Source organism: Orycteropus afer, unplaced genomic scaffold (assembly GCF_000298275.1).
Source record: "Orycteropus afer afer isolate SDZICR_OR568_19922 unplaced genomic scaffold, OryAfe1.0 scaffold00056, whole genome shotgun sequence".
NCBI lineage: Eukaryota > Metazoa > Chordata > Mammalia > Tubulidentata > Orycteropodidae > Orycteropus > Orycteropus afer.
This window is the reverse complement of record NW_006921643.1, coordinates 2,340,397-2,353,024: the sequence shown is the minus strand read 5'-3', so window position 1 is coordinate 2,353,024 and position 12,628 is coordinate 2,340,397. Positions and strand designations below refer to the sequence as shown.

General features: G+C 35.6%; 1 protein-coding gene across 1 annotated transcript in view; it reads right to left on the bottom strand.

Annotated features, from left to right (window-relative positions):
* The window catches only part of PKD2L2 (polycystin 2 like 2, transient receptor potential cation channel), a 66,429-nt gene that overhangs the window by 33,117 nt on the left and 20,684 nt on the right, over positions 1 to 12,628 (bottom strand). Inside the window, exons 6-10 of the mRNA XM_007938940.1 lie at positions 8,676 to 8,904; positions 7,205 to 7,375; positions 6,737 to 6,918; positions 2,205 to 2,325; positions 798 to 899 (exon numbers count right to left, since the gene is read on the bottom strand). Coding sequence (XP_007937131.1) covers positions 798 to 899; positions 2,205 to 2,325; positions 6,737 to 6,918; positions 7,205 to 7,375; positions 8,676 to 8,904 — 805 coding nt within the window. The remainder of the gene's footprint in view (positions 1 to 797; positions 900 to 2,204; positions 2,326 to 6,736; positions 6,919 to 7,204; positions 7,376 to 8,675; positions 8,905 to 12,628) is intronic.

The following is a 12,628-nucleotide window of genomic DNA, read 5'->3' as shown; positions in this document are numbered from 1 at the left end:
CAACCTTCCTTCCGAGGAGTGGCTGGTGGGTTTGAACCGCCAGCCTTCTGGTTAGCAGGCAAGTGTCTTAGCCACTATGCTACCAGAGCTCCTAATGGAGGCAGAGAAGGGAGAAATACTATAATTAAATGATAGTTAATAAAGATAGGTTGATGTTGTGAGACTTAAAATAATTTGGACTTATTTTGACAGGCCCAGAGGAGACTGATGATTTTTGAGCAGAGAAGTGATGGGATCAGAGCTTTGGAAGAGGCTAGAGTACTTAAGATGTTAACTATACAGAAGGTTGGGTGATAATCTAGCAGTTAGAATTCAACATTGCCTTGGATTCCACATATGTGAGCAAGAGCTATAGAGATACACTTCACACACTGTACATTTCAAAACAGTCTAAGGAACAAGGGAATAAAAAGGCTAAGGTTTTTGAGCCGGGGTAACTATGAATAGAAATGTTAGGAAGAGGAAGCACACTGAGCTCTTGAGTTCAGATTGTTACAGAAATTTACCAGCATTTAAATTGAAAGCTTTTGGAGGAGTTTTCTTGTAACACCTAACATGGTGCTTTGCACTTAGTAAATAACTCAATTACTGTTCGATACATCACCCTAAAATAATTTGGGCTACATTTTTAAAGCCAGAGAGCATACTTCATTTCCCTAGTAGTGAAATAATGAAAATATAAGTTAACACTGGAAAAAATATGTATCATTTGGGGTTTAGGTGTTATTCAGACTACAGTGATGTAAAGTGAACAAAACTTGTCTTATAATTGCAATTGAGAAAAGAGTTTGACTCACGTTTTTAATCATTTTACCAAGTTCAAAATCTGGCCTTCTGCCTATTGAATAATCAGCCTTCACTTCTGAATAGGTATCATTAATTATTGCCAAGAACATGTTCTAGGGAAAAATATTCCAACAATTATTCTTATAAAATTAGGTTTAAATTTTAAAAGTAACATATGCTTCCAAACCCACTGCCATTGAGTTGATTCTGACTCATAGCAACCCCCATTGGTTTTCTGAGGTGGTAAATCTTTATGGAAGTAGATTGCCCAGTCTTACTTTCAAGGAGTGGCTCGTGGGTTTGAACCACCAACCTTCTGGTTAGCAGTCAAATGCCTTAAGCAGTACACCACCAGAGCTCCTTACTTACATGCTTAGTAAGAGAATTAACCATGTAGACTACAATATGATAGAATGGAAAATGTTAAACAAGAACAGCAGAATGTAAAATAGTGTATATGAGCTGGTTACACACATTATATATAATCAATATTATACATCAGAATTAGAATAATGTAATCATGTTCATAGGGTTCTTTTAATTCTAGAAAGCTGTATAATTAGCATTCATACTAAGGGTGCTATGACTATTAATGCCCAGATAACACAAAAAAACTGGAGATTGGAGAGGGTAGTCTTATATCCAATCCACCTTTCCACCTTTTTCTGTAGCCCAGCTTTGTCACACTGTGGGCTCTGGGCCACCTTTAAGGGATAATTTCTGTGCATGACAAAAAGTGTTTTCATGGAGGACAGTAGCAGTGCCTTAACTAGGTACTGAATAGACTTGTCCTGAGCACATGTGAGGTATCCATCCTGAGGACTCCTAGAAATCATAAAAGTGTGAGGTTTCAGCTGGTAAGAGCCAAAAGTAATTGCAATATCGGCATAATGTTACAAAAGTAATTGCAATATCAGCATAATATTAATGACCTAATTCATACCTACAGTCTGGAGAGACCTGGGACACTCAAGTTACATATGTAAATGATTTAGCAGCTCTGGTAGCATAGTGCCCAAGGCATCTGACTGCTAACCAGAAGGCTGGTGGTTCAAACTCACCAGCCACTCCTCAGAAGGAAGGTTGGGCAATCTACTTCTATAGTGATACTGCCTCAGAAGCTCAAGGAGGGATCCTATGAGTCGGGTTCGACTCGATGGCAGTGAGTTTGGTTTTGGTTTTGGCACACAATAAACACACAGATGGTAACTACGGTTGTGATCACATTATCTATTGGGCAACTTGAAAACAGTAGACACTGGACCAGACAACCTGGATTAGTAGGCATCCATACCATTCTAAATAAATTATTCTTACAACTAAGCAGTAATATAACTTAGTCTCAATGAGTAATTTCATTTTTTATTCTAAAAAGTGTAAGCAAAAAGATCAAAGGGTGCATATATGGTCATTCTTACCAACAGGACAAAGAACACAAAAAAGATGAAAGTGATGAAGTAAATAGGTCCCAAGATCCGATTGGCTTGCTGAATACCAGCAAAATTAAAATCTCCAAGAACAATTCGAAATTGTGCAAATCTTTGATGGGAAGAAAGAAAAACATTAGAAAAATGTATCTTCATATGCACACTTGGCAACTGATGGAAAGTCTCTAGGAATGTATCTAGCTGCATATGGCATATGTTCTCTGACTTTAGTTATATTAGTACAGTGTTCTATAAAACGATATGGAAAATCTCTCTAAAGGCAGGACTTGAGGTACTTTGTAGCTGAACAGGTAGTCCAAGAAATTATGGTCTTCAATTTAACCATCATGAACTATTTGTTCACTTACAAGATTTGAACCTTGAAATAATTTAGTCTTGGCATTGGCCCCCTTGTTTGATTCTTATACCCTTCTAAGACTTAGAATACTTTGTCCAACAATTTTTTTTCAACTTGTAGTAGATCCAGGAATCTTAAGCTTTCTAATGTCCACGATGTTGTAAATTTTGTTTGAACCACCTCTTAACTTACACTAAAATAAGGATGCCAACAGTTTGTCACTAATAAGTCTCAAATAAGTGTTGGCAATAATGGTTCTGAAGTTTATGTAATTCTCTTCAATAACTTATAAAAGCTTGATTTTGATGTGAGATAGCATTTAAAATACTACAAATCTTTATATTTCTAGTTTTAGAGATGGAAAATTAATGTCTTTGAATTATTTAGAGGAGCAGTAGCAGATGTAGGATTAGTATTTTCTAACATGAAGTCTCATTTTTCTCATCATTAATTTGTAATGGCATTACCAGATATATCAGGAATATCAGGTATAAGTTATGTGTGTGAGTTCTTTATTTTAAGGGGAAACCTGGGAAGGAATTTGCAGTAATATACTGATGCTCTACATGATTGATCAGTCAGTCAAAAGAGGTTTCTTGTCCTATGTTGTTTTTGCCATCACAAAAGGAGCATAGGGCTATCTACAATGAAGGACATATTCAAGGAAATAGACCATTTGGTCCTAGGACTCAGAGCTGTGTGGATTTCATCCCTAGAACCTACCAATATGTGACTAAATCATACATAGACAAAAATATTTATCCTGCTTTTAATGTTCTACAAATGATAGAAAGAGAAATGCTGAATTGGAAGAAGATGAGAAGTTTCACCACAATTAAAATACTTTCTCCTCTGTTACAGGAGAAAAAAGAGGTTCTGTTTTAATGTTTCTAACAAGTCGTGTTTATAAAAGAAAAGGTAAATTAAAGCATTGTTTTCTCATTCTTTCCTCCTCTCCAAAAATTATCTCATTGACTTATGCTTCCATTCAGCCCTTTTCTATCAGGAACGTTTACCTCTGCTCTGTAAATAATGAGAATTAACAAAAACTTAAGCAATATGCTCACATAGAAATTGGAGATTCCATATAAAGTATAATTGGGATTGTCCCCTTTCTCTCCTAATTGGAGTTTAGTTTATCCAAACTATTTTTTTTTTTCTTTTCAACTGCAAACTAAAAGCACCATGACCCCTCAACATACAAAGTTACATTAAATGAAAATACTGTTCTATAACTTCTTGAGACCCTTGCTAACTTTCTAGAGTTCTTCCTTATTTGTTAAAATGTCTATCCCTTGACAGTGCGCTATGTGTGGTTAATATGACTTGTCAGTCTTTCTCTTGGATGCTTTGCCCGGGTGGTAACTATTCCTAAGCATTCTCTAAATATTGCTTCTGTTCCACTTTCATCTTCTGTAACTCAGGTTAAACATATATTAGGCTTTCTCATTCTATCCTTTATGTCTCATACCCTTTCCTAACATTTTTTCTCTCCATGCCACTTTTTGATAATTTCTTCTGACTTCCCTTCACTCATTCTCTCTTCATCTGTCTTATTTGTTGTTCCACATGTTCAGTGGATTTGTAATCTGTTACAGTAATCTTCAGTTTCTGAATTCTAATTGATTCTTTTTCAAAGATGTCACTTTTATAGTTTTCTGTTCTCTCAAGATATTTCTGACTTGGGTTTTATTTCTCTAAATATAGTAAATGCTGTCTGATTATTCTAATATCAATCAGTGTTTCTCTTGTCTGTTGTATATGCTGGTTCTGTTATCTTTGATGGTAAACAATACATTATATTTGAAAAATTACTTGTAGAAATAAGTGAGACCTAGGATGAATATACTTTCTTTCAGAGTTGTTTTTTTTTTTTTTTTTGTCAGCCAAGTATATGCAAGCATTCCAACCTGGCACCATCTTAATCCAAATTCAAGATCTGAGGTTCCCTAGACACGTAGGTGATTGAACCCAAGCTTCAAATCACTGTTAGAGATTCATCTTTAACTTGAGGTTGTAGCACTTCAGAGTCACTGTTCCACATATAGAGAGGTTATCAGATACCCTCTCCCCACCATCTCCCACCTTAGGCAGGCCCTAGGCTTTGCCTTATGTCTCATCCTAAGAGGTAGCTAAAAACCATTTTTCAGCTAATTCTTCTGTAGCAGCAAAAATACCCTCAGGGCCAAAGTAACTTTGGGTGCTAGGCTTACATCTTTGGATTTTCACCTTTTAATTTTCACCCAGTTTTCATTCACTTGTTCATTTTTCAGTGTTATGTATTTCATCCAGTTTTTAAAATTGGCCTCAAGATGAGGTTGGTCTGAATAATCTAGCACACTATTAACAAAAGCAGAAGTCCCTTCATTAATACATTCCAAAGTTCTCTACCTGTTTAATCCATGTGTTCTATCTTCCTTTCCTCCCCACTACCCAAATAAAACAAATTTCCAAGGATCTGTAAATTACTGCATTTATATTCAGTGCTCAATTCTATTAAAAAGTTTTATTATTAAATCACACTTAAAAGAATTAAGATCATGGGAAAGGACCAAGAAGATATTGAAACTGCATCTATCATCCACTCCCAGATGAACTAATTAGACTTCTTAAATTATAATCATGTGAAACTGGAAGGGGCATCTGGGGTTTAGTCCAGCTCCTTCAATTTACAGATAAGGAAACCAAGGTCTAAAAAAGTAAAGCAGCTAGTGCTAGAATTGGAAGTAGATATAGATCCTCACGGTTCTCAATCCACTCTTCTTCCCTTTGCTGATACAGTAAAGGATTATGTTATAAAGATGTAATAAATGTTATACAATCAGCACTTTAATTATTTACATGTGATATAAAAAAGAGGAGAAATCTATGACATTTTGTTAGATCAAAGTTTCCTAAAATTCGAGTAAAAGGATCATAGACAAATAAATATGGGGAATTTGGAACTAACGTTGAACAGTTCATTTATTGCAGGGTTTCTCAGAGGTGTGTGTTAAAGTGCACTGTAAATTTCTATTAGGATGATGCAAAGTTTCCCAAACATTTAACTATAAAGCCATTTCCCCCCAGACAAACTTGGTCTAGAATTCCAAAGAAAATATTTTGATGTTGATTTTTTGTTTTGTTTTGTTTTTCTTTTTTTGTTATGTTGTTGAGGTGACTTTAATCCTTACAGAAGCAGATCAGCAGGCCTTTTTCTTCTGTGATGCCACTGGGGGGATCCAAACCACCAACCTTCTGGTTACCTGCCAAGTGCAAACCATTTGTGCTACCCAGGGACTTTATACAGAACGTATCAGAATATTGGTATTTTAGACTATCATAATTTCCCTTATACAGATAAAATTTGCTTAACCTACTCCCAAAATACAGTAAATTTACAAAAATATTTCACTTTTAATTTTTGAACATTCTGTGGTGGTTTGGGCAAAAGTTTACAGAACAAAATGTTTCACTTTTAAAGAAAAGCCATAGTATATTTCTCAGGATTCTACCTTAATCAGTTCTGTAAGCTAGTTTTCTGCTACTGAATGCTTTATGATATAAAGTTATTTTTAAGACACATCTTTGCCAAATCAGCAAAGGTAAAATATCAGTAAAAGGATTCTAAAGACGGAGCCCTCTAAGGAAAACACTTAAGATTTCTTTTAACCTAAAACCAAACCAAACTCACTGCCATCGAGTCAGATCTGACTCATAGTGACCCCTCCCTGGTTTTCCACGGTGGTATCACTATAGAAGTAGATTGCCCAATCTTCCTTCCGAGGAGTGGCTGGTGGGTTTGAACTTCCAGCCTTCTGGTTAGCCATCAAATGCCTTAGGCACTACACCACCATAGCTCCCAAGATTTCTTTTACCCACAGAAAAATTTTGCAAAGACATGTGGCCAGTTTCCACTATCTTAGATAATACTTTCACTTCCAATGAAATATGAAAAATTGTTTTTTCTAACTTGACCTGCTAATGCCTAAAAAATGGATACTACTATTCATTTGGATCTTTCAGTGTCAATCCTACTTTATTTGAGACAGATATTTAGCCATCAATGACAATATTAAACCATATTTAGATGTATTGAAGTTTGTTACTACTTATTATAGGCCTTTACCATAATTTTTCTTGTTATAAATTAAAAATTATAATTACACTTATACTCAGAGCTTACATGGAATTTTGAAAAGTGGAAAAGTCGTCAACCTGTGATCCAAAAACAAGAAATCCTAACTGGGCGTAAGCAAAGAATATTATAAAAAACATGATGGCAAATCCTACTATGTCTTTGATACAGCGGGACAAGGTTGATGATAGCTGAGACATTGTCTTATTAAAGCTTATGAATTTGAATATCTGAAAAAGAACAAAGTTAATTGAAATAGAAGAAAGAATATCAAAGGCTATAATTACTTAGGGTAAGTTAAATTAATTTTAGAAGAAATGTGCTTCAAATTAAAGGAGGTCCTTAATGATAGCCAGGAGATGTTTGAGGCCTTGCCAGAAAGCATTACAAGGCCAAACTACTTTAAAAATTACTTTATAGTTGAGAAGATCCTTTTGTTTATTCCTGACTTTGTAATTTAATTTCCCATTATGTCATTACACTATTGTATTATGTAATATAAAAAAATATAAATACCTTTATCCATGCAAAGAAGATGGTAATAGCAATTACATTATTGTAGTGAATGTGCCAATATGCAAGATAATAGAAGTCTGAATATTTTTCAGTATTTTCCAAAAGCTGCCCAAGTGAGAGAAAAATTTGTATATTACAGTATGCGTTGAAGGAAATGGCCATAAAGCACAGCTAAATGAGAAAATAAGAAGGGTGAAATTAGAGACTATTTCTACTTCTAAATCTCTTGCAGCCTATGAAGAAACACATGAAAAAATTCCTCAAAAATTTAACCAAACTAGAGGGAGATATCAGATATAGGCTTTTACACAAATGGAAGTAACCCTTAATTTACAGATGGTAAAGGGGGCATAATTATAAAAGTAGAAAAATATTGACTGCCTGGTCACCTGCCTTATATTTCTTACAGTCATCAATCACAGATACATTGATTATTTAACTCTGACTAAGCTGTAAGGGTTTCTGCTTCCTATAAGCACATAATATGTAAAAGTTTCATATACTGCACTCTGTACCACTACAAGAAAATTTATAGTTACAAAAACCAAATCTTTTTAGAACCCTTTCATAACCCTTTCAGAAGAGGATTTCAGAGTCAGGTATAAGAATTTAATAACTAGCATGATTTTTTTCATTTGACTTACCTTGTCAGAAATACTTAGATAGGTAAAAGCTTTTAATTCTATGCTGGGGATAACAAAGAGGCTGGTGGCATACTTTCTGAATCTGGTAACCCTTTAATCTGATATAGGGAAAGAAGGCTTAAATACTGGATTGGCTATAACTAAGGGCCAAAAAGGGTAAAAGGTAAGATTGTATGAGCCAGAAAGTTTCTCTATTGACTGTTCCTTGACTGTTCTTAGCATCTGTTCTACCCTGCTTACATCTCTGTATTTGTTTCAGTATATTCCAATGAACAGAACTGGCAGTCTTCAGTTTCTTTCAGGGACTATTCACCAATTCTGTGCCCTATTGTTCGCATAAGATATCATACAGATGCTCAACACCCCACCACCACCACCACCACCACCACCACACCCCCACTTTTCGGTATTCTGCCTAGGCTTGTCCTTTGCCAATCACAAAATCTAGCCTGAGGAGGAAAGCAGATTTAGACAACACAGTAGAGCACATTTTAAAGGCCTCTGCCCCCAAAAGTCCCAAGATTGGTGAAACATGAGGTCCTGTGAGGAAAACATTTTTGAGTGGGGGTGGGGCGGCCTACTGCTCATAATAAATCATGATGCCTATCGAATTACCTATTCATCTAGACTTATCCTTGTGCTCCCAAAGATAAAAGTGAAAAGATTTCTCCCTTTTGGAAGGAGACCATAAGGATGTACTATGACAGAAGTTCATTTTATGATTCATACTTGTAGTTTTTAAAGTAAATCTTGGATGAATAGAAGATCACTGGTGAGTTCATATGTGATACCCTTCCACTATATATATATATTGAATATATACTCACCACCAAAAGTAGTAATTCTATCCAGTTCCAAATACTTTTGAAATAGGCAGATTTAAATTCTTTTATTTTTTTTACTTCTTGTGTTGTGAAGACAACGAGAAAAATACAAAATGTGATTTCACAGGAAGCAAGAAAATAATCATAATAACTAACATATCTGAGGAGCTTCACAGAGTAAAATTGCCATGAAGTAAGTATTCCTCCAGTTGCAGGGAATTCTGCCACCAATCTGTAAAATTAGCTTTGTACAAATAAATGTATATTTCAAGCATTTATATTTCACTACCAAATATGAATGAAATTTGTAAGCAGTGGTGACACATACTTTAATAATAATAAGTTATTTTGTACAAAATATGTTTCTTTGGGGTCATGGGTTTGTTTAAATTTTTCTAGTAGATTCACTTATTTATTAATGAATCCACTTTTTTTTTTTTGTATCCCTGAACAGTCAAAGTGGTCAAAGACCAATGTAAATAAGGAAGTAAGATATTATTTTAGCCAGATAATTCATTCTATTTTGTGTTCAGATTGTTTGTTCAACTGGGGATACCAATTTATGCCCATAGGAAAATGAGATGATGTTCAAGAAATTTCTATACTGTTAATTACTGTTATTAGGACTCTCTCCTTCCACACCCCAAAATATATAATTCTTCAATATTTCAGGGGAGGGATATCGGCTTCCCCTATAGCTTATAACAGATACTTCTTGCTTCTAAATGTTAAGGCCACATATTATATTAAAGTAAACATTTTCTGTTTATTTTACCCACTGGAAACTGGATACAAGGACCTACATGCAAATAGAAATATAAAAATTAACTCCAACACAAAATAGAAAATGATTTTGAGGTTGTTTACTAGTTTGATCTGTATTTCAGGTGTTCTCTACAACCTCAGGTAAGTAAGAATTGGTAGTGCTTTAAGGAACCTGCATCTTGACCACAATGTAGTTATGTTTACTTAAAAGTATTAGCAAATATTATTGGAACTGGAATAAGGTGCTGAAAAACAAACAAACAAACAAAACCCCAAACCCAGTTAAAAAAACAGAACCTTCTAGGTTGTACCTTGTACAACTGTTGTAACTTGTACAATTTTTTTTTTTGTTATGTGCCGTTGAGTCGGCCCCGACTCATAGTGACCCCTCCTTGGGTTTCCGAGGCGGTATCACTACAGAAGTAGATTGCTTTTTTGTACATGGTAGGTGCTCGAAATACAGTACTATTGTTTTCTCCTTTTTTTATTACAGTTCAGATCATAATACTGACTTTCACTTTATTCACTCATCTGCCATCGAGCACCTACTATGTACAAGGTACAACAGTTCTGTTGTTGTCAGCACATAACAACAACAGAACTGTTGTACTTTGTACATAGTAAGTGCTCGATGTCAGATGAGTGAGTAAAGTGAAAGTCAGTATTATGATCTGAAATGTAAACTAATAAAAAAAGGAGAAAACAATAGTACTGTATTTTAATTTTCTAGATATGTGCACAAAAAGAAAAATAAATGGGTAAGATCTTAGTGCAAGCAATAAGTTTGTCTACTGATTAGATATACTAACCAGGTAACAGTTTCAAAATCTACTGAAGTTTCTAAATAATGTTTTAAAAGGTAACATAGATAATGTAAAACTTAAAGACAGGAAATCTGGACCTAGAGTATTACCAGGAGTTCTTCTTATGCTTTTGAACCAGTTACCCTAATGCTTCCATTTTTATTTAGGGCATAAAAATGATCTTGTGACGGGGGGATGATATTCATAAAAAGTTCTGATTACCTAAGATAAAAATAAATACTATAAAAAGTATAATTCCATTAGCTGCTTAAGATAGTTAATTTGTTTTACTCATTTTTACAAATTTTAAAGGCCATAGTTGTGTTTTATGTTACTGTGGCACAAGGGCAAAATCTCCCTAGTTAGAGTAAACCCCAATTCAGAGTAATATTCCACTCAGAGTAAAAATATAAGACTTGTGAGAGGAAAGTGGGCCACTGAGAATTTAGTGGTAATTATTATTTGCTTTTCTAGTGGCCATGAGAAGCTCTGGTGGTGTAGTGGATATAGCACTTGACTGCTAACTGGAAGGTCAGCGGTTCAAACCCACCAGCTTCTCTGAGGAAGGAAGACTGGGCAATTTACTATAAAGATTTACAGCCTTGGAAATCCAATGGGGGTCACTATGAGTTGGAAACAACTCAATGGCAGTGAGGGTTTTTTTTTTTTTTAGTGGCTATTATCCTATTCCTCCTTTCTAACAGAACCTTAATTGTATTTAGGTATCCATCCATCCCTGGATCACTTAGAGGAAGCTAATTCAATCCCCAAGTGGATCCAATCATGGTAATCCTATTTCCTTTGCCCTGTTTGGTTCCAGACCCAAAACCAAAACCTAACTGAGCTGATGCTAACTCATAACAACCCTATAGGACAGAGTAGAATTGCTCCATAGGGTTTCCAATGCTGTAAATATCTGTGGAAGCAGACTGGTACATGTTTCTCTCATGGAACATCTGGTGGGTTTGAATTTGAACTTTTTGGTTAGGAGCCAGCCACTTTCACCATATGTCACCAGGGCTCCCTTTTGTTCAAGAAGCCAGGCCTAAGCTTAGAACCCAAGCTAAAGCCAATTAGCATATTCCAGGGTACGCACCAACCACCAAAGCCAAAGATGAGGAAATTGAAGATTTTACCAACTTCTACAGTCTGAAATTGACCAAACATGCAATCAAGATGTGTCAATTATCACTGATTATTAGAATGCACAAAAGTTGGAAACAAAGAAGAATCACTGGTATTTAGAAAATATGGCCTTGGTGATAGAAATGATGCTAGAGGTTGCATGATAGAATTTTGCAAGATCAATGACTTATTCATCGTAAATACATTTTTGCAACAACACAACAGTGGCTATACGTGTGGACTTTGCCAGATGGAGTACACAAGAATCAGACTGACTACATCTGTAGCAAGAGGTGATGGAGAAGCTCAATATCTTCAGCCAAAACAAGGCCAAGAGGTGATTGTGGAACAGACCATCAACTGCTCATATGCAAATGCAAGTTGAAACTGAAGACAATGAAAACAAGTCCATGAGAGCCAAAATATGACCTTGATTATATCCCTCCTGAATTTAGAGACCATTTAAAGAACAGATTTGATGCATCGAACACCTATGACTGAAAACCAAAGGAATTGTGGGATGACATCAAGCGCATCATCCATGAAGAAAGTAAAAGGTCATTAAAAAGACAAGAAAGGAAGAAAGACCAAAATGGATGTCAGAAGAGACTCTGAAACTTGCTCTTAAATGGAAAGTAGCTAAAGCAAATGGAAGAATTGACATGATAAAAGAGCTGAACAGAATATTTCAAAGAGCAGCTTGAGAAGACAGTCAATTACTATAATGAAATGTGCAAAGACCTGGAGTTAAAAAACTGAAAAGGAGGAACATGCTCAGCATTTCTCAAGCTGAAAGACCTGAAGCAAATATTTAGGCTGTGAATTGCAATATTGAAAGATTCCATGGGCAGTATGTTCAGTGATGCAGGGAACATCAAAAGAAGGTGGATGTAATATACAGAATCACTATACCAAAAAGAGCTGTTAGATGATCATCCATTTCAGGAGGTGGCATATGATGAAGAACCAATGGTATTAAAGGAAAAAGTTGAAGCTGCACTAAAGGAATCGGTGAAAAACAAGGCTCCTCTGGTGGAACCACTGAGACTATGGCCCCTAGCTCCTTCAGGTCTGGAATCGAACCCATACCTGTGGTTTCCAGTCAAACAGAAGACAGGCATATGAGTTGAACATTTACCTGAGGTAGATACACTCCTTGGAGAGAACAATCATTGAGAAAGAAGGGCTGCCTATGCACAGGGAGACAGCTCAGGGGGCAGGAGTCCATGAAGGGATGGACACTGGGAAGAGGTAACTATGGGG